The 26,738-nt window shown below is 44.0% G+C and overlaps 2 protein-coding genes and 1 long non-coding RNA gene across 10 annotated transcripts in view; 1 reads left to right on the plus strand and 2 right to left on the minus strand.

The window, feature by feature from the left end:
* The window catches only part of SAMD4A (sterile alpha motif domain containing 4A), a 234,160-nt gene extending 229,211 nt beyond the window's left edge, over positions 1 to 4,949 (minus strand). Inside the window, exons 1-2 of one of the 5 annotated variants that reach the window (XM_055133759.1) lie at positions 4,622 to 4,949; positions 2,534 to 3,231 (exon numbers count right to left, since the gene is read on the minus strand). In XM_055133759.1, coding sequence (XP_054989734.1) covers positions 2,534 to 2,729 — 196 coding nt within the window. In that variant the 5' untranslated portion in view covers positions 2,730 to 3,231; positions 4,622 to 4,949. Of the gene's footprint in view, positions 1 to 2,533; positions 3,232 to 3,515; positions 3,625 to 3,763; positions 3,890 to 3,930; positions 4,574 to 4,621 lie in introns of those variants that run through there. The other 4 variants (XM_004601757.2, XM_055133760.1, XM_055133762.1 and 1 more) reach the window with 4 other exon arrangements.
* On the plus strand, positions 524 to 26,545 carry LOC129403671 (uncharacterized). 4 transcript variants are annotated; one of them, XR_008629369.1, is made up of 6 exons: positions 524 to 2,285; positions 3,137 to 3,408; positions 6,116 to 6,195; positions 7,822 to 7,985; positions 11,412 to 11,521; positions 26,406 to 26,545. It is a non-coding gene; the product is annotated as an uncharacterized LOC129403671 (long non-coding RNA). The 4 variants fall into 4 exon arrangements; XR_008629367.1 differs by lacking the exon at positions 7,822 to 7,985; XR_008629370.1 differs by lacking the exons at positions 6,116 to 6,195; positions 7,822 to 7,985.
* The window catches only part of CGRRF1 (cell growth regulator with ring finger domain 1), a 32,377-nt gene continuing 28,694 nt past the window's right edge, over positions 23,056 to 26,738 (minus strand). Inside the window, exon 6 of the mRNA XM_004601755.3 lies at positions 23,056 to 26,680. Within this exon, the coding sequence (XP_004601812.1) occupies positions 26,372 to 26,680 (309 nt within the window). The 3' untranslated portion in view covers positions 23,056 to 26,371. The remainder of the gene's footprint in view (positions 26,681 to 26,738) is intronic.

Consider the following 26,738-nt stretch of genomic DNA (forward strand, 5'->3'; position numbering starts at 1 on the left):
ATCCATCCCCGGCATCCCATATGGTCCCCAAGCAACACCAGCAGTAATTCCTGAGTGCAGAGTGAGGAGTAACCCCTGAGCATCGCCGATGTGACCCAACGAGCTGAAAATTTTTTTTAAGTTAGGATTGTGGTCTAAATTAAAGCATGTTCTGATATAGAGGCTAATGTATTCTCCCAGGTTTTCTACTCTCTATTCTTGTTGCTGAGTGGGAATTTTTGTCCCTTTTTGGTTCTTACCCAGACACGGAAGAGAACCTCAGGTTAGCCATCTTTAGGCTTGATGATCTTAAAGGCAGCCCACTCCCCCTCCACCCCCCTCACACACAGCAGAAATGAATCATTCCCAACCTCACTAATCAGTTTTTGTCCTGGTGACACAATAGAGCAAGAAGAGTTTCCAAGGTTCCAAGCAAAAAAAAAAAATGTCCAGGTTGGAAGATTAGTCAGAGTCTGGGAGAAGGTTCCTTATTTTACGTAATGGCTCTCCTCCTCATTCTTGTGCATATTTCACAGCATGAACAGGTAGGGTTTTCGAAGCAAGAAGCTTAGCCCCCAAAAGAAATAATGTTTGAAAATTCACAGTTGAACTTTTTCTTGCCTGATTCAATGACAGGCTTTTTCAACGAAGCACCTCTCTTTAATGTCACACACGTAATTACTCCACTTCTTAAAACTGACTGCTGCTCTACTGGGGAAAGGCATCTCTCTTACTCATATGGGAGAAAATGTTGCTCTAACATTAATGCAACCTAAAGATGAATTGTCATCATTCTTAACAGTTCCTGTATATACACTGGAGTCGAGCATCCAAGATACATTACCACGGAGCACATAAGCCCTTCGCACTGTATGAAATGCAGTTTATGTAACCTTGTTTGTCAAACCTAAGGAAGCGAAAGCCAGCAGGTGGACAGGCTACCCAGCCACGCTGAGGAGGGAAGAGGGAGAGAGCTGTGGCGCTCCTAGCTCTGCTCCACACCCGGCTGCCTGGTCCTCCGGCTATTTATAAACACGGAACTGAACAGAAGGGGGCCCTGCCACATGCACCCTGTGAGCACCAGGTCCAGACAGTTGTGCTCAAACTGAATTCCCGGGGTTGGGGGTTGGGGGCGGTGTCGGGTTGGGGGTGGGGTAGGCAGGCCTGTAGACTCTCCCTCAGTGGCCCTCCATACTTGGCAGCTTAAGATCCTCTGGGTGCAGTTTCGTCTGGTCAGGAAATGGAATGCGAGGATTTCCAGCGGTCACTTCCAGCCTGGGATTCTATATATGGAAACATCCCATCCCAGTGTTTTGGGCCTCTTGAGCACCGCTGCCAGGGAGGAGTGAGGTGGAGGCCAGCCCTCTTCTTGCTCAGGGCAGGCCCACTGGCTCATAGGTCTCCCAGGCCTGCCTGCCTTGGATTGAACCTTGTCATCCAAAGCCAGACCCTTGCGGAATCCTGAAGCCTTGGGTGCCGGGTGGAGGAGCAGCTACCCGGGAGCAGCTGGGGGAGGACCCTGCATTCTTCCTCTGCCTGAACAGTGGGCGCTCTGTTCACGCCTGCTGCAGCAGCACCAAGGAAAGAACCTCCCCTTTCCAAAATCACAACCTACACATCCCTCCTTCACCCTCCGGGCTAGCCTCTCAGCCTGTCACCCCATCACCACCACACCCCCCAACAAAGTGCTGAGCCTGTCTGTCAGCGTCTTCACCTTTTACTACCGTTAGTAAGGAATCTTGGGGCAACAACAAGCGATTGTTATAGACCGTAAAGTTTCCTAACAAAAAGCATCCAGGGTCCGGAATTCTCCCTTCTTTAAAAGCCAGCCACAGACTGCATCATGACTGGCCTCATAATCGCCCAGCGAACCCATCGCAAACATCATTTTAATAGTCTGTAGCGTCACCTACATAGTATTCTGAAAAGAGCTCTAAAAAAAAAAAATCTCGGGAATAACCGCGGGAGGTGTGTGTGTGTTTGGTGGTTTGTGTGTGTGTGTGGGGGGGGGGGGTAGTTGGAAATCAGTGCAATGTTCATGTATTCCTCATACAGCCTCATCAAAGCTTGGCTTCTGAAGGGCAGTCCCGGGCTTCTTCATGTGTTGCTGAAATCCAGAGAGCCACGTTGCCCATAAGGAGGAGGGGGGAAAAAAGCCCAGAAAATCCAGACTCTACGTGACCTGACTTACTTATTTCCCAGGAAACTGCATGAGAGAAAAATCAATCATTCATGCTACCGTAGCTACCACACGGAATGGACGGAAGAAGCTGACAGTGGGCAAAGACCCAAAGCAGCCAGCGGAGGTACGTGGGCGGCGGGGGCTAGTGGGTGACAGTAGAGGGGGGGATGCACTGGTGGGCTGGCATGCCAAGGGCCTGGGGCAGCTCGATCTGAGTCCCAGTCGAGCAACGTCGTTGGGGGCGGTGCCCGGACCGGGCTGGGAAGCAGGGTTTGAGAGGGGGGTACTAGGGGAGGGGGACGCTGGAGGGAGTCACGGGGGTGGGGGGCGGGAAAGGGGATCCGGGTGGGACAGCAGCGGCTGCGCACTTACCGGGGCTGTTAGCCTCGCCTTCCAGGACGTGCAGCTCGGCGCAGTCGGCCAGCGAGTGCTCCAGGCAGAGCTGGAGGAAGCGGGCCTGGGTCTGGCTCACGCGCTTGAGCAGCGACAGCAGCGCAACAGTCTGCTCGCACTCGTTCCAGCCCTTAAACCAACCGGCCAGCACCCCGACCTGGTCGCGAAACATCATGGTTAGGGGGCGGCCCTCGTTCTACAAGGCCCCCTCGCTGTCTCAGTCCGCCCCGCCCGCCCCAAAGTTTGGCGGAGCCGCAGCCTCGCGGCCGCCGGAGCCACAATCAGCTTCCAAGGTGGCTCTGTCGCCCGGACGCTGCAGGTACGCCTGGGCTCCCGCCTCTCCGCCGGGCTTCAGAGGCGTGCGGGTTCTTCTAGCTGCGCGTCCCGAGATGGTGACAAGCAGACGGGCAGTAGCGCGGTGATGTCTCTTTCTTTCTTTTTCTTTTCTTTTTTTTTTAATTCTTTTTTCTTTCTTTCTTTCTTTCTTTTTTACATAATAATGATTCTGGAGAGGGGGAAAAAATCCTCCCAAGGCACACAAACTGGATGAAGACTGGTCTCTTGCCCCCTCCCTCCTCGCAGCTCCGGGATGGTGATTTCCGGCGTCCCGGGGTCTCTCTCCCCGCTGGGCAGCAGCTCGGACCCTTCACGCCCGCATTCCCGAGCGGCGATCACCACTGGAAGGAGAAAAAGGGCTGCAGTGAGACCTCGGTCAGCGAGGAAGCGCACCCTGGATATGAGTGCATGGGGGGGCGGGGGACCCCCTCCCCCAAATCCCGGCCGCCCCTCGGGCTCAGATGAGGAAGATGAGCTTAGTTGCCGTTCTGGGGATGGCAAGAAGGCTTCTTTCCCAGGTATGCTAGGAGACACCCCCCACGGCTTCCTGTTGCTACCGCCGGGAAGGGCTGGTGCTCCCCCAAACGCCCCACCCGGGGTGGCCTCGGGGGCTGTGCCTGCGTACACCAGCACCAGCAACAGATTTTCCTCGCGCAGAAAACTTGCAATGCGGATGCGAAGGGGCGCAGGGGTGGGGGTGGGGGTGGGGGTGGGGGGCTAATGCAAAGCAGAGGCGGAGGCGGCAGCAGCGCGAGTTCCTTCCTCCTCCTCCTCCTCCTCCTCCACCTCCACCTCCTCCTCCTCCTCCTCCTCCTCCTCCTCCTCCTCCTCCTCCTCCTCCTCCTCCTCCTCCTCCTCCTCCTCCACCTCCACCTCCTCCTCCTCCTCGTCCTCCTCCTCCTGCTCCTCCCGGAGAAGCAGCCGAGTGGCTGCAGCTCCATCTACAGCAACAGCCCGCATCTCCACCGCCAGGCGCCCCTCTGGATTTAGGCCGTGAGCAGCCGCGGCAGCAGCTCGAGACAAAAATAAACTCTCCCCACCCAAAGCTCGGAGCTCGGCGGGCGGAGGCGCTGCCGGAGCCCCGGCTCCCCCGCGCCGCGCAGTGCCACGCAGCGCCGCTTCCAGACCACCCGGTCGTCTCCAAGGGCCTGCTTCGCCCAGAGCGACGGGGTGTACTGCGCGCGGGTGCGGGTGTGCGTGAGTGTGTGTGTGTGTGTGTGTGCGTGAGTGTGTGTGTGCGTGAGTGAGTGTGTGTGTGTGTGTGTGTGTGTGTGTGTGTGTGTGTGTGTACGCGCGCGTGAGCTTCACACATCCTGCCCCCGCGGCCTCCGCCTCCGGGCGCGTCTGCCCGGCCCGACGAATCCCAGGCCGAAGGCGGCGCGGCCCGGGGCGCACGCCACACGCGGGATCAGCCCGAGTCCACCGCGCTGCGCCCCCACACCCCCCCAGCAGGGCGGCTCCTCCGGGACTGCGGCTCAGTGCCGCCGCCAGCACACGCCCCCCAACGACCGCCAAAAAAGAAAGTTCAGCTTCGAGAGCTCCCCCAGTCCCCATCCCGGTGCCGAGAGCAGAGCCCCGTAGCTCAGCCCTCGAGGGGGCCGGCAGTCTCCCAGCACCGCGCTTCCCAGCTCCCAGAACTTCTCCAGACGGAGGGGGAAGAGGTTTTCCCAGGGAGAGAGAACCCGGTGGCCAGCCCTGGGAAGGAAGAGGGGACCCCCGCCCCCGGCTCACCTCGACGCGGCTCATCCCCGCGGCTCGGGGGTCCCACGCGCGGCCCCAGGACCGCGGCGGCTCTCAGCGAGGCTGCGGACGGCCGGAGCGCGGGCCGCGGGCCATGCTGTCGGGGCGGGCGGCGCGGGGAGTGTGCGGCGCTGCGGGTCGGGGTCGCGGGTGCCGCCGCTGCTGCCGCCTCCGGTGTCGGCTGGCGGAGGACTGAGCCGCCCGAGCCGGAGCTCCCCACATGCTACTGATTAACATACACCATTACATCATGGGCTTGGCAGGGAGCGCCCGAGCGGGGGGGAGAGGAACCCGGGCGGCGGCGGCACGCTGGGGGGGAGTCAGGGGGAGGATCCCCGGGCCCGGCCCGCGGCGGCCGAGGGGGGAGGGGGTGGATTCCTAAGTGGGGACCAGACAGGGGAGGGGGCCGGGGAGGGAGGAGCCGGATGGCGCAGAGGAACGGCGGGGCGGAGGGAAGAAGTTTGGGGAAGGGGAGGGGTCCGAGTGGGTTCCTCGCGGCCACCGCTTGCGTGTTTCGGAAGGGGCCTCCGGCGCGCGGCCCCGAGTGGACCCGCAGGGCGCTTGACCAGGGGCGGCGCTGCCGTCGGCTGCTCGTCCTTGGGAATGGGGCTCGCCGACTCGGGTGACCCCTCCGTCCGGCCGCGTTCTGGGAGTGGGTCCGTTACGAAGCGGGGACGTGGGGGGAGGGATGGGATGGGACGTGGGGGTAGGGATGGGATGTGGGGGGAGGGTCACGGCTGCTGGGGGACAGGCGCTTGGACACGGAGAACGGCGGAGGGTGCCTGGACGCCCGGCGCCCTGCAGCGCTTGTTGTCCCGGGAGCTGGGCACTGCCTCTCCGAATCACCCCTCACCCGGGCCGGACCCCGGATTTGCTCGCTCCGCGCTCCTCTCGGTGGTCGCTGTGCCTGGGTCTCGGTGCCCAACTTCTGAGCTGACCTCGGGGTGGGAGGGGGCGGGGGCTGTGCCTGGCGCCGCGCGCACTGGGCTGCGGGTCTGAAGCCGAGGCGAGCGCTGCCCCGGGCGGCCGGAGGAGGGCGAGGCCACCTGTCAGCGCGTCGGATCGCCGGGCCGCGCCGCCTTTACCTGCACCTGGGGCGCGCAGGGCCGAGCCAGGCCCCGGCTGCGGGCAACAGTGGCAGCGGCGGGAGAGGGATGGACGGAGACTTGAGCCTTGATCGGAGATTTGGCTGAAAATCCCCCAAACCTCTACATCGCGGCCCCTGCTAACCTGAGTTGAAGAGTCTCAGGAGAATTTGATGACCTCGAATATTTTCCCCACTGAACAGGATCTGTTAATAACAGTTTGCTGAGAAATCTGCGAAATACATGCTTTTTTTTTAGACCGGCCTGCGTTCTTCACTCTCACTAATACCGTAATTTTGAAGATATAAAGCATGGGATCTGAGTTATTCCACTAATTAACACATACCGTCTTTCCATTCAAGCATATGTCCCTGGAATCTGTATCCTTTCTTCCTTCCAGTTCCACCGCCTCGTTCGTGTCAGACATGTGCACCTAACCAGCTGTTGAGGTATTGAAAGGTCTTACGGAGCTGCAAAAAAGTAGGTGTTACCTTTAAAATGGGGTGAGCGAATATTTTGTTAGGTACGTTATTAGACAGTCAGGAAAAGTATGTGCACAATTTAATGAATATTTTACCCTATTTAGAAAAGAATGCTGGTTAATCTTTTAATATTTTTGTTTGCTTTGTTTTACTACGAGTGGCAGTGAAGCTTGACATGAGACTTTTTCCAAGACATTGTATCAATAATTTGATCGTTATAACTTCCACCACTAAGTGAAGGTAGAGTTCGAACACATAGCCTCAGTAGACCTTGCTATCAACTACAGCCAAAGAATAAAAACCCCAGCTGGAGCTTTTGAAAGCCTCTAGTTTTTATATATATATAAAGAGAAGTAAACATAAGTTTCATTGACTTATTTATTGTCGCCTTAAGTTTACTAAAGGAATAGTAAAACTAAACCCAACAAGCCTTGAGGCAAGTCTTCAAATCGCTGAAGAAAGAAAATTGTGCCATCTACTGGAAGAGTGTGCTCATTACAGTAGCCTTTGACCTAAGGAGCCAGTCTAGTCTTTTAAAGGCTTACACGGATGAGCAGACACCAGTTACGCGTACCCCTTGTCACTGTGGATTAACAATACTTGTGACTTCCCTTTCCTATACTCCTTCCCTTTATGAGGATGGAGATAAAGTCCAGTGATTCTACTTCACCGTTTATCACAGAGTGAAGTCAGAACTGTGAAGAAAGGAATCACTATCACTATCACTATCACTATCACTATCATCCCGTTGATCATGGATTTGCTAGAGCAGGCCCAATAACGTCTCCATTCGTCCTAGCCCTGAGATTTTAGCAGCCTCTCTTTACTTGTGCTTCCCAACAGTGCCACATTAGAGGCTCTTTCAGAGTCAGGAGAATAAGACTCATCATTGTTACTGTATTTGGCATATAAATACGCCAGGGGAGTTTGCCAGGCTCTCCAGTGCAGGCAGGAAGCTCTCGGTAGCTTGCCAGGTTCTCCGAGAGGGAGAACTAGGCTATAAGATGCCGAGCCGCTGCTTCCGGGAGCTTGGTTTTATCGTCTCTGGACGTTCATGGGATTACATGGTGCCAGGGCCAGGGGGCAGTTTCTGGATGTGACTGCCTAGCTACTGGAAAATGGGGGATCTGGGCGGAAGAGGCCCAGACCCAGTCAGAGCAGGCTTGAGATCTCAGCCCCAGGTTCGCACACATGGGTTTCCTTCTGCCATTTCCTTCATGCATGAGGCTTGTTCAAGCATATGGAGAGTGGCTTTGAGCATGGCTGTGGCTGGGTTCCCGAGGTCTTCGACTGCCAGAGCTCTGCTCTGGGCAGGGAGAGAGACTCAACCCACCGCCTCCGAGAGGCCCTGGTGAAGACAGCCAGGTGTGGGGGCAAGAGACTCTGTCGTGAAGAAAGGAAAACAATACAAACTACTTAGTTTATTTTTCCATTAAATGTATTCTTTTCCTATGTAAAACTGTACACAGTTATTATGGTTAGCAAAGAAATGGCTAATAATTATTAATTATCTGCATCATTTAGTGAAGGAATATTAAGCAAAGAATATGATTAATGTACCTATGTTCCTTACAACCTGTTTGCTCATTTGAAAAATGCCTGTTGCTCATCTGTTTTGTGCCAGGCACAGTGGACGCCAGCACAGGTGCTGAGTTTACAAAGCTGTACATGCTGAGGGATTCTCTGAATGAATTGAAGATCCGATTGTCAAATAAATTAACATTCTCAGCATTAGTTTGCTTTTCTTGCCTCTACAATCTGGGAAGGGAAGAAGGTGACATTTGCTTGGTAAATAGTCCTCTTGGTCAGATGTCCCAATTTATTAAAGATGGTTAATTTACTGTAAATCGGTGCCATGTTTATAAGTTACTTCTTAAGAAGATGTCTAAATATTGTTCTCATCAATTAAGCATCTCAAGGAGCTTTATTGGCATATTTTAAATTCTTATTTCTTTGAGAGGTTATAAGATAAAGCAAAAATAAGAACATTGGGTATAAAGATCTTACAGCAGATTATCTTTATTTGCCTTATGAATTAGTAAGTATTAAAATATCCACATAGGGTAATGTAACAATTATAATTAATGTACTCATTTAATACTTGTGCTGGATATTTATTTTGTTCCAGGTTCTTAAAAGATTCATGTTGAAGATGATAAACATTTAACAGTAAAGAAAATTATATGCTCATTATATATTAAAATATTTTATTATACATATACATAGGGAAAGGTATAGAAATATCTATACCACATTTATCACTACTGGTGATTATTACCTGTATGGCAAAATTTTACTGAGAGTTAATATCTTGTTTCTCTAGATCTTTTAATTTTTCTACCATGAGCAAAAATATTAAAATAGAGCAATATGCTGCATAAGCTCAGAATTACTGCAGCTATCCTAAAGCAACTACACTAAAACTAGGTCTTCAACCCCCAAGAATTGTTTGTGTGTCTGTCTTGTTTCCTTCCTAGGTCTAAGCTGAGCATCTTTTCTGTTTCCCTGCCTTAGCTCTAGTCTTTTCTCTCCCAACCTCAACCAATTTTCTATGGATTCTGAATAGATACTGATTGTACTACAGGCTCTTGGGCCTGACATCCAAAGACTCCCAATATTTGGCCATTGTATGATTTTCTGGAGTTCTTTAATTCATTCAATAAGGAATATTTATTATATATAAATGATTTTGCTGGGCAAACAGAGGTTACAAAGGTATAATAGGACATATGTCTGTTCAACCTCTAGTAGAAAGTACTGCTCTATGGTGCACATGTGCAAGAACACATTTATGCACCCTTACATATACACATACACACATACACACACACACACACACACACACACACACACCACTTGTAGAAGGTACGATACACAGTGGGGATTGTGGAGGCCAAAGACTCTCTCTCTCTCTCTCTCTCTCTCTCTCTCTCTCTCTCTCTCTCTCTCTCACACACACACACACACACACACACATACACATGTAGTGTTGAGAAGATGAGGAGGCAGCAATACTGTCAGAAAATTCAGAAAGACACTATGTATCTGGTACCATTTGAGTTGGAGTTAATTGGATGAGTAATTTCAACAGACAGCAGTAAATTTTAAACACTAGGAACAGCGGGGCAGGGAGATAGACATTGTTTTAATCAAGCATGCGTACTGGTAATTCTGTGTTTATGTTAAGTTCACATTTTTAGCTGTAATCAGTTAAAACAAGAGAAACACAGGTCATCCCAGACTTTGAAAGTGGTAATATAGAGGAAAGTGATCAAACCACATCTTCTAAAAGAGGTACATCCTTTAAAATTATCATTTCATTTTTGGTAATTTATTTCACTGAAGTAAAAGCATAATTACTATAAAGTATATATTTAGCTATAAATATAAATATAAATATAAGAATGCTTATTTTAGCATTGTAATCACCAAACAGTAGAATACCTATGTGTAGAGAAAAGAAAAAATAAAACTCATGCTATAATTCATACTTTAATGACCTATGACTTTATAAATGGAAAATATCAAATATATTGATGGATAGAGGAAAAGCATAGATAGGTATATATATGTATATGTGTGTATGGTAAATATGGCAAAATATCAATTGTAGACTCCAGATAGCGACTGTAGGTCTTCACCATTCTATGGTTACATTTCTATATGTAGATATTTTGGAAACAATAGTTTCTGGGAATTTTGAAAAATTAGTCAAATTTATAAGTATTGGCTTAGAAATATAAGAGGGTTTTTTTAATTGTAGATTATGATCTATATTATTCTTTCACTTTTGTTTTGATTATATATTTTTTAAAAAGTCAGCTTTAGAACAAACATCCTGAGTCTTGGAGCCTATACTCATCCCTTTGATCTTTGATCTTTTTTATCTTTGAAATTTTTTTTTTTTGAGAAAAAAAATACATTTAATTGAAGATTATGAGTCAAGAAAATACATACTCCAAGAAGTTTCAGACCTTGATTTACAATTATAGAGAGGTATTCTACATTATTGGAATTTTATTTATTGTTTTTACCTAGTAACTATATTAACCTAAAGCAAAGCCAAATGCTGAATCTTTGAAATTTTTGAGAGAGATAAAAGAGATAAAAGCAAATAGCCTCTGTCTCTCTATAACATAAATACAAATATGTATATAATTGCATTAAAATACTTATTTTAAAAAATATTTAGTACAACCCAATGAGAAAACAATCAGAAAAATTCAGTGGGATTTTCTTCAAGACAACTGGTCTGTAAAAAAAAAAATAGAAGTACTGTTCCTAAATGAAAAAAGGCAAATTAGCATATAAAATGCATTATCCTTGAAAGCATTCAGGTATGGAATGATAACTATAGAAGACAATTTAAAAACATATTTTTAAACTTTGTTTGAGTAAAATACACATAGCAATTTTTAAAAAGAGACTTTCTCTGCAACATTGATGGAACTAAAAGGTACCATGTTAAATGAATCCAGAAGGACAAACATAGGATGATCTCACTTATCTGTGGTACTGGATAAGGGAATGCAATGATTGAAAGGGGAGATGCCTAGATAGCCTTTGACCCTACAGTACAGAAAGGAGGACAGCGAAGGGAAGAAATGGAGGGGGAGAAGAAGAGATAGATAGGAAGCATTGGAAGCAGGGTCAAGGATATACATCAGTGGTGTAAAGGAGTGGTATAGATAATTATCCAAACCATAGAGTCAGCAACACTGAAAACAAGAGATCCAACATCATCAACCAAACTTAAAAATATGCCTGTTGAGGTGGCAGAGGGGGCTGGGTGTGGCAGCATGGGAAACCTGGTGGAGGGAGGATGACACTGGTGGTGGGATTGGTGCTGGAACATGTGTCTAAAACTCCACTCTAGTGGGGCTGGAGAGAGATAGTATGGTGCATAGGTTGCCTTGCATCCCTTTGGCCAGGATTTGATCCCTGGCATCCCATATAGTCCCTCAAGTACTGCCAGGAATAATTCCTGAGTGTAAAGCAGGAATGGCCCCAAAACCAAAATAAATAAAATTAACTCAACTATGAATAGTTTTGCAAGCATTTTAATAAAAAGCTAAATAAACAAGTTTAAAAGACATTTGGAGGATAATATGAAAATTTTGAACATAGGCTGAAAAGTCACTGATATTAGGCAATTGGTTTTTTAAGATAGGACCGTGGTGTTGTGGTTATAAAGAATACTTTTTTTTTGTCTAGGATATTCAAGCTGAGTACTTGGATGAAGAGTCAACATGTCTGCAACTTATTTTGAAATGGTTCAGCAAATTCCACTCATAGATAAGTGAATATGGCAAAAGTTGGATAGGGTGAGTACAATTGGGTGAACTCCATCCACTTGTAGCAAATATCTGAGCTAGCTGGGAACTGAGAGGTCATTATCAAGCGTGCTTTCTGAGAAAGAAAGGGCCTGTCATAGATACAGGCTGGGGGAAGAACGGCAGGAGGGAAACTGGGGACATTGATGGTGGGAAATGTACATTGGTGGAGGGATGGGAGTTGAAACACTGGATGACTGAAACCTGGCCATGACCAGCTTTATAACTCTGAATCTCACAGTGACATTGGCTAAAATAATAATAATAATAATAATAATAATATTTTTTAAAAAAATGCTTTCTTCTAGTACCCAAACAGATCTGGGACCCAGGCCCCACCAATTCCCATTGAACTTTTAGTAAGTAAGCTATACCCCTGCAGAGCGAAGATGCCCTTTAGATTTGCCACAGCAGAACCAGTTGTCAAAGGGGTAGGGGGTGGGGAGGTTGGGTTGTGCACCCGGGAGCACTACCTGGGATCATCACCCTCTGTGCATCCTTGCCAACCCATGACCAGCCAAATTTACCAGTTCCTGGGTATGTGCTTCATTCCTAGCTGGGACTGACAGTTAGTCCCAACAAAAAGTCCCAACAAAAAGCGGTTCCTCTTTGTTTTTGTTTTTATGTCACACCTGGCTGTGTTCCGGGATCACTCCTGGCATGGTTCAGTGAAACAAATGTCCCAGGGATGCCTTAGTCCTACCACTATCTCACAGTCTCCTCTTTAGGTGGAACCCCAGTCCTGTGTGGTCTGTGCAACTACAGTAATCTGGTGTCCATAGTGACCTTGACATTTTTGGTCACTGCCCTAGCTGTCTTCAACCTGATGCACAGATGCCCCTAATCACTATCTCATACACTTGACCACTGCCCAGCTCCACTTGAACACACTTCTACCCCAACTTCTACCCATCTGGAGCACTCTACATAGAGGGGAGATGGAGAAGTTCACATACACCAAAGGATCAAAACTAATATCCTAAAAAGACTGCATACAAACTACCCAAAGGAGACTTCAAAACAACTGTCCTAATAATTTTCACTGAAATAATGAGATCAATGGAAAAGAATGTCAATCAAGTTAAATGTATAAGAGAAATTTTGAGAAAAGACAAGTAGAAATCATAGACTTTAGGGGCTGGAGTGACAATACAGTGGATAGAGCTTTTGCACTGCATGTGGCCAACCCAGGGTCAATCCCAAGAATTCTGTATGGTCACCTGAGTCTCTCAAGAGTGATCCCTGCATGCAAAGCTTGAGCATTGCAAGGTGCAGTCCATAAACAAGAAAACAAGAAGAAAGAAATCACAGAGTTTAAGAATACGATGGCTGGGGTCAGAGAGACTCCAGGGTTGAGGCACTTGCCTTGTACACTGATGACCCTGATTGGATTCCCATAACTACATAAGAAACCTTGACCACCACCAGAAATGACCCCTGAGCAGAGTCAGGAATACTGCTGGCTGTGACCCAACCCTTCCCCCACCAATACAATAGCTGAGTTAAAAGGAGATAATCACGGTATTACTGTATCACTGTCATCCCATTGTTCCTCAGTTTACTCGAGCAGGCACCAGTAACATCTCTATTCCTCCCAGCCCTGAGATTTTAGCAGCCTCTCCTTACTCATCTTTTTCAATGATTGGAGGCTCTTTCAGGGTCAGGAGAATGAGACCTATCGTTACTGTTTTTGGCATATCGAATACGCCACGGGTAGCTTGCCAGGAGACAATGGTGTCTACTAAAAGAAAGTCTATAGAAGAATGGAAGACAGAAAAATAACATCACTGACTAGAAAGTAAAGTAATGGAAGCCTTCTCAAAAAAGACCAGTAATTTCAAAGAAAGAATTTTAAACAATGAAGACAGCATAAGACTTATATGGGACATCAAAATCACAAACACTACAACAAAAGGACACTGTCACTGTCATCCTGTTGCTCATCGATTTGCTCGAGCGGGCACCAGTAACATCTCCATCATGAGACTTGTTGTTACTGTTTTTTAGTATATCGAATATGCCACAGGTAGCTTGCCAGGCTCTGTCGTAAGGGCGAGATACTCTCGGTAGATTGCAGGGCTCTCTGAGAGGGGTGGAGAAATAGAACCCGGGTCAGCTGCGTGCAAGGCAAACGCCCTACCGCTGTGCTATCGCTCCAGCCCAAAAGGACAAGAAAACAAATAAACATTTTTTTAATTTTTAAAAAAATATGTGATTTTTCAATACTATTTTCATTTTAACTTATGATTCTGTCATTTGATAGTCCATATTTTCTTTATCAAAGAGAAAGTCTCAAAGTACCTCCCTTGCTGCAAGTCAATCAATTCCACCTTAGTAGAAAGGCTGAGATCACAACATGTGGTATTTTTGCTCTTTTTCTGATGTACTATTTAATAGGGATTCAATTCCAAGATTGTGAAAAAAAAACTAAGAGAAATATAGCATTTTTCTTCATATTTTAATGCCTAACTGCCTTTTAATAATAGTCTATTGATTATAGCATACAAGTAGGCATAGTAACATCTACTTAAAATACCAGAGTAAAATCAATATAACTTCTTTTTGTTTTTTGGGGGGTCATACCCAGAAGTGCTCAAGGTTTATTCCTGACTCTGTGCTCAGAGATCACTCCTTATGGTGCTCAGGGAAACTTATGCAGTTCTAGGGATTAGAAACAAGGTCGGCTGTATACAAGGCAAGTGCCTTACCCCTATACTATCTCCCCATCCCACAGAATATAGCTTTTCAAAATAAAGGTGGTCATATCTGAAAAAAAATTAATAAATCATAACAACTATATATTTTAAGTAGCTGTAATGTCAACTCTCATAAGCGTATTATGTGACCTAGAAATTACTAGCACATTATTTGGCACATAGTAGACATTAAATAATAATTTTCCCCCTTTTAAAGCACAAATTAGAGTGTTAATTTGGCTAATTTACATCTTGGCTCTGCCTCACACAGAAACATGTCTTATTCACTGTTCAAGGCCATAGAAAAAGACCTGGAACAGGATTGCCTGGACTTGAATCAGGAATTGAGGAGATGGAGAGAGAAATGTGCAGGAAGGAACTGCAGAAGTGGCAACAGATGGAATGTGGGAAGGCTAAATCAGGAGTCAGGTCGGCTAAGATAGCAACAGAGTGAAAGGCAAGCTGGGAAGGCCCAGGAGCCCGGCTTGCAGAGACTAAACCTGAGTTCAGATTTCATTAGGAGCTCAGAAATATCTCAGTGTTGGCAAGGCCACTCACTCTGATAGAAAGCGGGCATTCTGTTTAGCCCAGGCAGAGTGGTATTGCCAGTGTCAATTTCCTCTATCACTAGCACATTTTTTAGTCCATAGGATCAAGACCAAATCTAAGCCCAAAGCTGAGCTGCTGGCAATTGTTGGCACACCACACTACAGGAACCTCAGGTCAAGTGGTGGGACTTGAGGGATCTGTGCTCACTATTTCACTTTGCACTCTCAGAGTTTTCCGATGTTCTTTCATTCCTTCATTTAGAGCACTCTTCCTCCCAAAAAAGGCCTCCTGAACACAGTTTTAAATCAATAGAATGCACGACCTAAAGGCAGTTGTGAATAATGGTGAAGAATAATCACCATTTATATAACCATTTCAAACTAATTAATCAGGAGTCAAACTGCAATGTGAATTTGATGGTATGTTGAATTCATGAGTACATATTTGTTATTGTGGTGAAATTTTAAAAACTTAAAATTTTAACCTTCTGTCTGTTTATTCACATCAAAGTTTGTAGCAGTAAGTACATTAACATGGTTTGTGTATCCATTACCTGTATCTATTTCCAGAACATTTTTATTATCTCAAATTATGATTCCATACCCATTAAACAATAAATGCCATTTCTCTCCCTCTTGGTCTCTGCTCATCGCTACTCTACTTCCTTTCTATGAATTTGTTTATTCTCAGTACTTCATATAACTGGAATCACAGTTTCCTTTTGTCTGGCTTCTTTCATTTCATTTTTTTTTCAAGGTTCACCCACATAGTAGTAAATACTAGAATATCATTTCTTACTCTGGATAAATTATGTTCTATTAGGAAATCTTTTTGAGTCAGCTTTATCTAGAATAGAGATAAACTAAAAGAACTAGCTTTGAGTTTTAGAATTCTTAGTGGGGTACATTATCCATTTGGCTGATTTATTTAGATATAATAATAGATAAGCATATGAACCACGTTCCAAACACAAATGCAGATGAGTTCACATTTGTTAAAAATAAGCAAATGTGTGAAGAATTTATAATTTTACAGTAAAATAACTCAAAAGGTGCCACAGATACATTTTTTAAAATATAGTCAGAAGGCTAAATGTAAACATTGCAAAATCACTCTTATTTACAGAATTTATATAGGTCAAGATTACAAAAATGAGATCTTTGACCTTTCAGAGAAGAAATTTGTCTCAAGTTGGCACAGGAATGTTTTTTTAAAAAGTAAGAATTACTTATTCTAGGTGTCATCAACTCTGTTCTAATCTTATTGATTTAGAAATTTAAAATAAATTTCAGAATTTTATGTGGCAAAGATATGGAAACAATCTAAATGTTCATTAATGAATGCTGGAAAAGCAGTATGTTGCATATACATGCTATGGAATAATACTCAACCACAAATAAGCTGCCACTTCTGACAACATAAATAGACCCAGAGAACATTATGCTAGGTAGTAAGTCAAATGGAGAAATATAAAACGTAGTTTGATTTCATTCATTGGAATATAAAGTAATAAAAATTAGTGCCCAACTCTTAATGAACTGAAAGTACATGGAAATGTTCCAGTAGGTTTTGAAAACTGAAAATTTTTATATGCAAATCTAAGATCATATTCCTATAACCTAAACAGCAGACTCCATTTCCCAAACACTTTTTGGGTTGTGTTTATTGTTTTTGTTTGATTTTGTATTTCACCCAGTGGTACTCAGAGATTACTCCTTGGCTGTGCTTAGGGATCATTCCTAGTAGTATTCAGGACCATATATGGGGCCAGGGATTAAATCAAGTAAGCTGCATGTAAAGCAAGATAGCACCCAATCCTCTCCAGCCCCATCCCCAGCACATTTTAAACCTACTTCCGTGTGATGAGAACATTCAACAATTATTGGTACTAATAGCTTTCTCCTAGAAAAGCACTGTGGTACACAGGAACATTCTACTAGTGAATAATTCTATACTTCCCATGTCTTTATTATGTTCCCAGTCCAGAAATCCATGAGAAGTTGCCCTGCCATCTATGAAACTTTTATTGCAAGATTTCTCAAACTCTTTTTTATGCTGATTTTCATTAATCCTTTTCTGGAACATGCAGTGTATACTGGATCTATTTGAGCTTAGAACCCACTTTTCACAGAACTTGTAATATATTGTTGCCTAGGATATATTTTGGGGAATACTGGAGGTACTCAAGAAAAGTACAAGATAATGAAAAACTTTAAAATTGAACCTACATTTGACATATGGAAAAACGGTACAATATAGGAAGGTGATTAGTGTTTAACAGTACAAGCCTCAGGCAAAAGCAAACAATGCAGGACTGATCTCAACTCCCAACTAGTAGGAACAGAGGACATTTAACCTCAGTTGGTCTCACCTTCTGTCCACCGTACTATATTGAACCAGGAGAGAATGTCTATTTATATCAATTACAGAGCTACAACAGTGCTACAGAGCTAGAAGAGAGAACACACTTTTCCTCCCAACAATTATTATTATTATAAAGAGCTATTAACTAAAAAAAAATGAAGAGAAAGGAAGTATCACAGAAGTGCAATTGCGGGAACTCTTCACCTCTACAGCACTAAGGACAGCCGAAGAGAAGAGGGAAGTACAACTCACAGAGTTAGAGTTCTGAGGAGTCGGTGCTGCTGGCTGAGATGGGAGTCTTAAATGAAAAGATAAGAAGCAGGTTTGCCACTGTTAGACTTTCATTTGGATTCAAATTCTACTTCTAGAATGAACAGCAATTGCCCAGGTAGGGGAGAGGCCAAGGATACTCAGAGAAGTTGGAAACAAAGAGCAAGTCAACAGGAAGGAGTAGATTGCTTCTTTCTTCTGTCTTTCATGCTGTCAATTGCTCTGACTTGCCAGCCCTCACCGGGAGTCAGCTGGCAGTGCCCATGTGGTTTTCAAAGCAGGGCATAGAAGGATGTGTTTGGAACTAAAAGATAACCACTTGGGGCTGGAGCAATAGCATAGCGGGTAAGGCGTTTGCCAACCCGGGTTCTATTCCCAGCATGCCATGTGGTCCCCTGAGCACTGCCAGGGGTAATTCCTGAGTGCATGAGTCAGGAGTAACCCCTGTGCATCGCCGGGTGTGACCCAAAAAGCAAAAATAAGATAAAATAAAATATAACCACTTGATCACTGATTTTTTTTAAAAGCATAGAAAGAATCTGATATTCTTTCTAACATATTTGGAATATATTAGAAATTTATATAGCCTTTCTTCTTCTCCTCCTAACCCTGAATCTGGTGTGGTTCTGTAGAATGTCTATAGTACTTAGCTAGGATAAAGACAGAAGATATTAAATGCCTGGAGGTTCAACTAATTCAATAACATAAATGAGAGACTTTATACCACATCACCAACTTAAAATATCTAAGACTCGTGATTCTGCTCTTCTCCCTTCCCACATGCATTTCAATCTTCCAAAAGCACAGCTTTTTGGTATGTCATTCACTGATAGAGCATACGCCATGCATGTGGAGAACTTGGGTTTTGCCCCTAGTGTACACATGCATGTGCGCGCACACACACACACACACAAAACCAAAAAAAAAAAAAAAAAAACAGCACATGCAACTCAGACAAGTCAGCCCTTGCTTTAACTCTCCAAAGTCTTCCCACTACACAGAAGACACCCCCACTCCTGCCGAGGCCAGTTAGGCCTTCTCTCCCCAGCTCCCCCCACACTTTGTTTATTCCCTTCCATTCACACTGCCCTTCTATCTCTCCAACACAGGCTCTCAGAGAAGCTCCTTTTCACTTGTGGCCATTGTACTTTCTGCCTCTTCCCCCCAACGTGCCGCACAGGCTCTTGTGCCAAGGCAGATTCCCTCAAGGGCTCAGCTCAGCTCTGAGCTTTCAGAAGAGACCTTCTCTGACTTGATTCTATCTACGGTTACCTCCTAACTGGTTTGTTTTCTTTAGAAAATGCAGCATATGCTGTATCATCTTTTGCTGTGTGCTATTTATTGCTACCTTCCCCGACTCATCTCAGTGAGTGCCATAAGGCCAAAGACCTTGAGTATCTCTAGCACCAAAAATAGCAATTAGTTCAAAGAAGACCTTCTAAGTGTTTGCTGAATGAATGGATGGTATTTGTGGGTACAAACATTAATAAGACGGAGTCTGCCTTCTCCAGAAAGCAAATCTGATGGGGAAAAAAAAAAAGGCTTGTGCTTCCAGTTTCATTGTTATTATTCCCTTTCCCAAGCCAGGAACATAAGAGTAATTCTAGACTCCTAATCCCCATGACCAAAAAAAAAAAAAATACATACATATATATATGTATATATATATATATATATATATATATATGTCCTTAGATCATATTGTTTCCCAAATGGATTACTGTAATATCATCTTAATCCTGATTGCCCTTCCTTTTGTCTTCTCCCTTTTTCAAACTCTAAAAAGAAATTTAATGGGAGTGGTGATAGGGCTTGGATTTTAGGGCCACACCCAGTGGTGCTCAGGGGTTATTTCTGTCTCTGTGCTGAGGAGTGACCTCTGGTGGTGCACAGGGCACCATATGTGGTGTCAGACACACAAATCAGGGGTTTGGCTGCTGTAGCTACATGTAAGGCAAGTGCCTTATCTCCTTACTGTCTCTCTGATCCCCTTTCTCCAGTGAACCAAAGTTTTTAAACTTTTTTCCTACTGTGACCCCCCCCCTTTGAACAGTATTTCTTTTCTGTAGTCCCCGCCACCACCAGTCTCATGCCATGGCCCCCATTTACATAATTTTCACTTGTATCCTAGGAATATCCTAAGGGCCATATGGTTGCAGGTTGGAAAACCAATCCCCTTAAGTCATCCTCTAGAAATCTGTATTTATTGATAATTGATTGTCATGGTCTATAATACAGTAATAAATTTAAATTTATTACTCAGAACCTCCTGCCCCCACGCAGGGCTGTCTTCACCGGGGCCCCCTCGGAGGGGGTTGGGTTGAGTTTCCCTCCTCGCCCCAAGCAGAGCCCCGGCAGCAGAAAACCTCCAGAACCCAGCCGCAGCCATGCTCAAGGCCACTCCCCACATGCTCGGATGAGCCTCACGCATGAAAGAACTGACAGAGGAACCCAGGTATGCAGACCCATGGCTGAGATCTCCAAACCTGCTCGAATCGGGACTGGACCTCCTCCACCCAGGTCCCCCATTTTCCAGTAGCTTGGCAGTCACACCCACAAACTGCCCCCCCCCTCCCGTGCCATGTAATCTCATCAACAGCCAAGATCCAGAGACTATAAAACAAAGCTCCCGGAAGAAAGCGATGCAGAATCTCACACAGCAGAGCCTGGCAAACTACCCGTAGTGTATTCGATATGCCCAAAACAGTAACAATAATGGGCCTCATTCCCCTGACCCTGATCGTGACAGGGATGAATGGAGATGTTACTGGCAACTTCTCGAGCAAATTGATGAGCAACGGGGTGACTGATACAGTGAATTTATTATTCAGATAAAAACAAACGTGTGGGGGCTGGAGTGATAGCACAGCGGGTAGGGCGTTTGCCTTGCACGCGGCCAACCCGGGTTCGAATCCCAGCATCCCATATGGTCCCCTGAGCACCGCCAGGGGTGATTCCTGAGTGCATGAGCCAGGAGTGACCCCTGTGCATTGCCGGGTGTGACACAAAAAGCAAAAAAAAAAAAAAAAAACAAACGTGTGCCAATATTCTCATGCTCAATAAATTGCTATACTTCAAATCATCTGCGTATTTACAATGTCTCAAATGCAAACCTTAGATTAAGCTCTATTTAAAACTACTGCAGGGTGGACTGGAGAGATAGTAGAGTGGGTAAAGTGCTTGCCTTCCATGCAGCTGACCCAGGTTCTATCCCCAGGGCCTAATATGGTCCCTAGAGCCCACCAAGAGTGATCCATGAGTGCCAAGCCAGGAATAAACCCTGACCACTTCCAGGTGTGACCTAAAAATCAATAACTAAAAACAACCAAAATAAAATTACTGCAGTGACTTCAACTGCCTTGAAGATTAATCCACATCAGAGGCCAGAGCAATAATACAGCAAGTAAGGTGCTTGCAATGTATGCAGCCAACCTGGGTTCAATCATTGGCACTACATATGGTCTCAGCCCACCAGGAATGATCCCTGAGCACAGGGCTAGGAGTAAGCCCTAAGCACTGCCAGGTGGGACCCAAAAACCAAAAAGAAAAATTAATTCATTTTATTCAGCGAATATTTGTTGAATGGCAAACTCCGTGCAAACTCCATGCAAGGCAATCAGAATATATAAAGAAATAAGTCAGTCACTGTCTTATCAGTTGGTGGGCCATTGAGAAACATGGAGAATTATGAAAACATGTGGATGGAGCCTACCTGAGTCCCAGAGGGAGAGGGGGATCCCAGAGGAAGAGAGAATATGGACAATACTAGGACCCAAGGGATAATTAGGCATTAGTGAGGCAGGGAGAATAATATGCACAGGTTAAATTCAGGGAAGTAGAAACAGTCCTTGACTTACTCATGATTTTCCAACTTTGGAGCAGTACGCAAGTGATATACATTCAATAGAAACTATCCTTGGGGTTGGGGTTTTGAATGTTTAAATCTTTTCCCAGGCTAGCATCATAGGCATGATACTCCTGAGATACTAGGCAGAAGCAGCAGCCATGACCGTCACCCAGGTGCTCACAGGGGACACAGCACCCCCCAGATTGCTCTCCCCACTGTCTGCTGCTTCACAAAGATATGCAGCACTTTATTATAAAATAGACTTGGGGGGCAGAGAGATAGTACAGCAGGTAAGGCTACCTTGCATGAGGCCTGTCTTATAATTGGCCAATCTGGGTTTGATTCCCAGCATCACATATGGTCCCTCAAGCAGCACCAGAAGTGACCCCTGAACACAGAGCCAGGAGAAAGAATTAAATATAGCCTATATTAAATAGAGATACGTTATCCTTATATTTAGTTTATTGGGAGTTTACATCATGAATGAATGTTGAATCTTGCCTAGCCCATTTTCTGCAATCTATTGAAATGTTCATATGATTTGTTGTTGTTGTTGTTGTTAATATAGTACAGCATGCTGATTAACATGTTAAATCATTTCTTGAATAAATTCCACTTGATCATGATCATGTGTTAAAATAAATGTTGAACTCAGTTTGCAAATGTTTTCTGAGGGTTTCCACACAAATGTAAAGCTGCTTGCCTCCTACCCCCACCAAAGTTGATCTTAGTCCATAATGATAAAATTAATATAAGAGTGGGGCTGGAGCGATAGCATAGCGGGTAGGGCATTTGCCTTGCACTTGGCCAACCAGGGTTCGAATCCCAGCATCCCATATGGTCCCCTGAGCACCGCCAGGAGTAATTCCTGAGTGCAAAGCCAGGAGTAACCCCTGTGCATCGCCGGGTGTGACCCAAAAAGCAAAAAAAAAATTAATATAGGAGCAAACTTTTGTGATCTTAAGTTAGGCAAAGTCTTTTTAAATAATACCCAAAGCATGAGTGACAGAAGGAAAAGATAGGTCAATTGGGGCTGGAGCAATAGTACAGCAGGAAGGGTGTTTGCCTTGCACGAGGCCAGCCCAGGTTCCATTCCCAGCATCCCATATGGTCCCCAGATGGGTAATTCCTGAGTGCAGAGCCTGGAGTAACCCCTGTGCATTGCCTGATGTGATCCAAAAAGAAAAAAAAATAGGTCAATTGAATTTAGCAAAATTAAAAACTTGTGCACTTCAAAGGATACCATCAAGGAAAAGAGTGTTCAAAACATAGAAAGTGGAGTGAGGACACTCTTCAAAGGAAGAAGGACTAAATGAGGCAGATATTGCTGAGGACAGGAGACTGATGTCATCTCCTCCTACCCTGCCTAAACTTCAGGTTTACTATATTAATCTTCAAGTTTTCACAAACCAAGACATAGGTTTTCACTCCACAACAAATAGAAAGCATTAGGAAAGATTATCCCCATGGAAGACAATGCAGTGAGACTTGTGTTAAGTATCTAAATAAAGTTTTTAAGCTCCTCCCCTATACCGGATTTAGACAATACGAACTTTTTTTTTTTTTTTTGCTTTTTAGGTCACACCCGGCAATGCACAGGGGTTACTACTGGCTCTGCACTCAGGAATTACTTCTGGCGATACTCAGGGGACCATATGGGATGCTGGGAATGGAACCCGGGTCAGCCGCGTGCAAGGCAAACGCCCTACCCACTGTGCTATCACTCCAGCCCTAGACAATACGAACTTTTATAGGCACCAACTTAAGAAGAAACAGTCTCTGAAGAAGGTGGTCAGACACTTATTAAGTCTGTTAAATGTAATCCCGGCTAAGATTTATATAAAGCACAACTAATTTATATGATCAAATGTTTTACCTACTAATCCATTAAATACAATGCTTTTATAACTGTTTTCACAAAATGTCATTTATTCACTGTCATTGGAAAATTCTGACATTAGCCTCCTAGTAGGCTTCTTTTTTACTTGATTAACCTACCAAATTCCTCATATCACCACCAAGGTCAGGAAAACAAAATTTTTTGTTTCAGCTGCAACAAAGGCTCTGACAGATGATGGAGTCAGCTGAGGTGTGGGGGACTAACTGCAATTCACCCTTAAGAGGTGTGAAAAGTGAAAGGTGAATGAATAAACAAAATATGTGCAGATATAGGCATACACACAATGAAACAGTATTCAATCTTGAAAAGAAGATTCCGATACAAGCTCCAACCTGGATGAGGATTCAAAACATTCTGAAAAAGAAGCCAGACACAAAAGGACAAATATCATTCTACCCAATTGAAATACCCATCAGATTCACAAGATAGAAAGTAGAATAGTGTTCACCAGGGATTAAAAGGTGGGAGAATAGAGAATTACTTTTATTACTTACTATGGTATGAAGTTTAAGTTTGGAAAAACTTTTGCAGATGCCAAAAGTAGATAACGAACCAAACATGATGACCTCTCAGTGTCTGTGTTGCAAGCCATAATGCCCAAAAGTAGAAAGTATGGCAAATATTGTCTGCCATAGAGGCAGGGGGAAGGTGGGAAAGGGGGGGTGTACCCGAGATATTGGTGGTAGGGAATGTGCACTGGTGGAGGGATGGGTGTTTGATCATTGTGAGATTGTAACCCAAACATGAAAGCTTGTAACTATCTCACAGTGGTTCAATAAAATTTTAAAAATTAAAAAAAAAAGAAAACTTTTACAGATAGATAAAGGTGATGATTACTACAATGTGGACATACAATAATGCCACTGAATTATAGTTTACGAATACTTAAGATGGGGACAGGGAGATGTACAGTCAAGGACACATGCCTTATATGCACAAACCCTAATTTGATTCTTGGTACCACATAGCTTTCCAGCCCATACTTCAGCAGATGTGTTACTGGTGGCTCTCAAGCACTATCGAGATGGCCTGGTGCCCCCCATTTCTGTTAAATGTAATCCCAGCTAAGATTTATATAAAGCACAACTAATTTATATGATCAAATGTTTTACCTACTGATCCATTAGCATCGCTAGGTCTGAGAAATGATTGGCCCATCAGGCCTGGTTGGACAAGTACTATCTGGAGATGGCCTTCGGCCCTCAATGCACTAATTAGATAGCATCCTATTTTTCAAACGGTTAAAATGCTACTTTTTTGTTATTCATATGCATGTATATGTATGTACATATATAATTATAAAGTTTTTTTTAACTGAATGATATTACCCGTGGAATCTATCTCAGATGAGAAAACAACATAGGCAGTGAAAGGAAGGCTGGGATGGACAAAGTGACGTCCAAGTATTTACACAACTCAGACCACAAAGTGAGTTTCCAAGGTGAACTGTTACACACTGTTAGGCAGCTACAGCAGGAACTAGTTTGATTTTGATTTTGTTTTAGTATGGGAGCCACAACAGACAATGCTTGGAGCGTTTCCCCAGCCATGTTTGTGGGACTGTGTGGGAGCTTTTAACCATTCCACTTCCAGGGCAGGGTTGGACCTGAGGAGTCTTAGGGATTCCTGAGGTAGAAACAGGCTGCTAATAAGCCATTAAAGTTCATCTCATACTAGAGGTAAGATTTTGCTCACTGAGACTCTCACAAGGTATCTGGATTCTAGAAGGTCTTTATTACATTGCTATTATTGAGCATGGATGAAAATTAGGTTTACAAAATGAAGAACAGGGGCCTGGAGAGATAATATAGCAGGTAAGGTGCTTGTCTTACATGCAGCCAACCCTGGTTCTATTTCCAGCACCACATACGGTCTCCTGAGCCCCACCTGGAGAGATCCCTGAGCACAGAGCCAGGAGTAAGTTTTAAGCACTGCCAATTGTGGCCCCAAAAATCCAAAAATAAAATAAATAGAGGTAGGTAATGGCTTTTTGAGAGTATAGTGTCTGATGTGGATGAAACTATACTATGTAAAAATACTAATACAAAGATAAGGCATTATTCTTAATACAAACAGGAGATAAAGGGTTTAATTGCCATGATCTAATTTCTTGGTGAGTTATCTATAAAGGAAACTATGATTTACCTTTTTCTTCTTAGCCATGTTGGAAAGAATGGGGGGTTATTTTTGCCTACCAGAATCCTTAGCTCTTATGAGGATATAATTAAGATAAATAGTGACTTATGAGTCGGAAAGATATGGGATTTATTTGATTTAAAAACACACTAGAAATAAATAGTTTTTGTTTTTTCACAGTTTCAGGGACTGAACCCAGAAAACAAGGCATGTGCCCTACCACTGAGTCACATCCCTGGCCACATATTTCATCTACTGATTTTTCTGACAAATCTCCCCCACCCTCCCAATTTTGGATTAATTCAATGTAAAGGAGCGAATCTAAGGAAAGACATTGAGTCTCAACATATTTTTCCCTGGCAGATAACATTCTACTAATCTACCCATATTTGACAATAAATTTAATTATCAAAAACATTTTTATTATCTACTTTGTGATTAACTGCCTCCTAGACATGAGTACCATTTTAACCTATGACACTGGGAAAATCTAGAATTGGACTTTGTTTTTTATAACTTAAGCTTTTTAAAAAAAAATAAGACTTATGCTTATGTCTTAATACTATAATTATACAGAAAATTAGAAGCCAAGCAGAGAATATTTATAAGACTGATATATCAGGGAAGGATTTAAGTTAGAATCCCTTTCCAACTCGTTTATAAACTGGGAAACATCCAATTACTTAAAGACAAATTCCATTTTCCTCCTCTAATTAGACCAGATTATACCTAAAGAAAAACATTCAGATAACTTATAATTTTTACCTCTTTAAATTTTAGGTAAATTGCTTTTCAGAATTTTCTAAATCAATATTAAATGAAGTCCTCTAGCTGATAAAAGGTGAAATGTTTACGTTCTTCTAAAGATTTGCATTAATTTTATATGTATTAATACAGGTGGTATTCCAGTGTGAGAATTAATTTTCATCACCCAAGTACTATACAAATAAAACATTAAAATGGAAATTTCACTGACAGTCAATATGACAGATTCCATGCCATGATAAATCCAAGAACACAAATCTCTGTATCCTCAGTAGAAGGTATACTTTTTAGTTGTAACATCCTCAAGGAGCATTTCAGTTTGTCTTATCTTGTTCCTTTTTATTGCAGAGTGCAAATGATTCCTGAACAAACTGCCTGCACATTGGGCACTGCCGGAAGTACTTCACACAACCATCACATAAGCACGTATGTCTGCACGGCAAGAGCACCCAGTTCACAGGCCCATTCTGACAGACGACACAGTCCTTGCTATTCTCCTCTGGAGGTTCCACTTCGCTTTCAGATAGTCCAGCCCTTTCCAACAAACTTTGTTCTGTGCTTTTTGCTTCTGAAGAGGAAGTGCTGGCAGGAATGGAATTATTATTTGCAGACATGAAGAGTTGCTGAAAAGCAAAGAAACCAATTTCAACCAAATGACAAATAGCAATCATACTTTAAATC

This window comes from Sorex araneus, chromosome 3, assembly GCF_027595985.1.
Source record: "Sorex araneus isolate mSorAra2 chromosome 3, mSorAra2.pri, whole genome shotgun sequence".
Classification (NCBI taxonomy): Eukaryota; Metazoa; Chordata; class Mammalia; order Eulipotyphla; family Soricidae; genus Sorex; species Sorex araneus.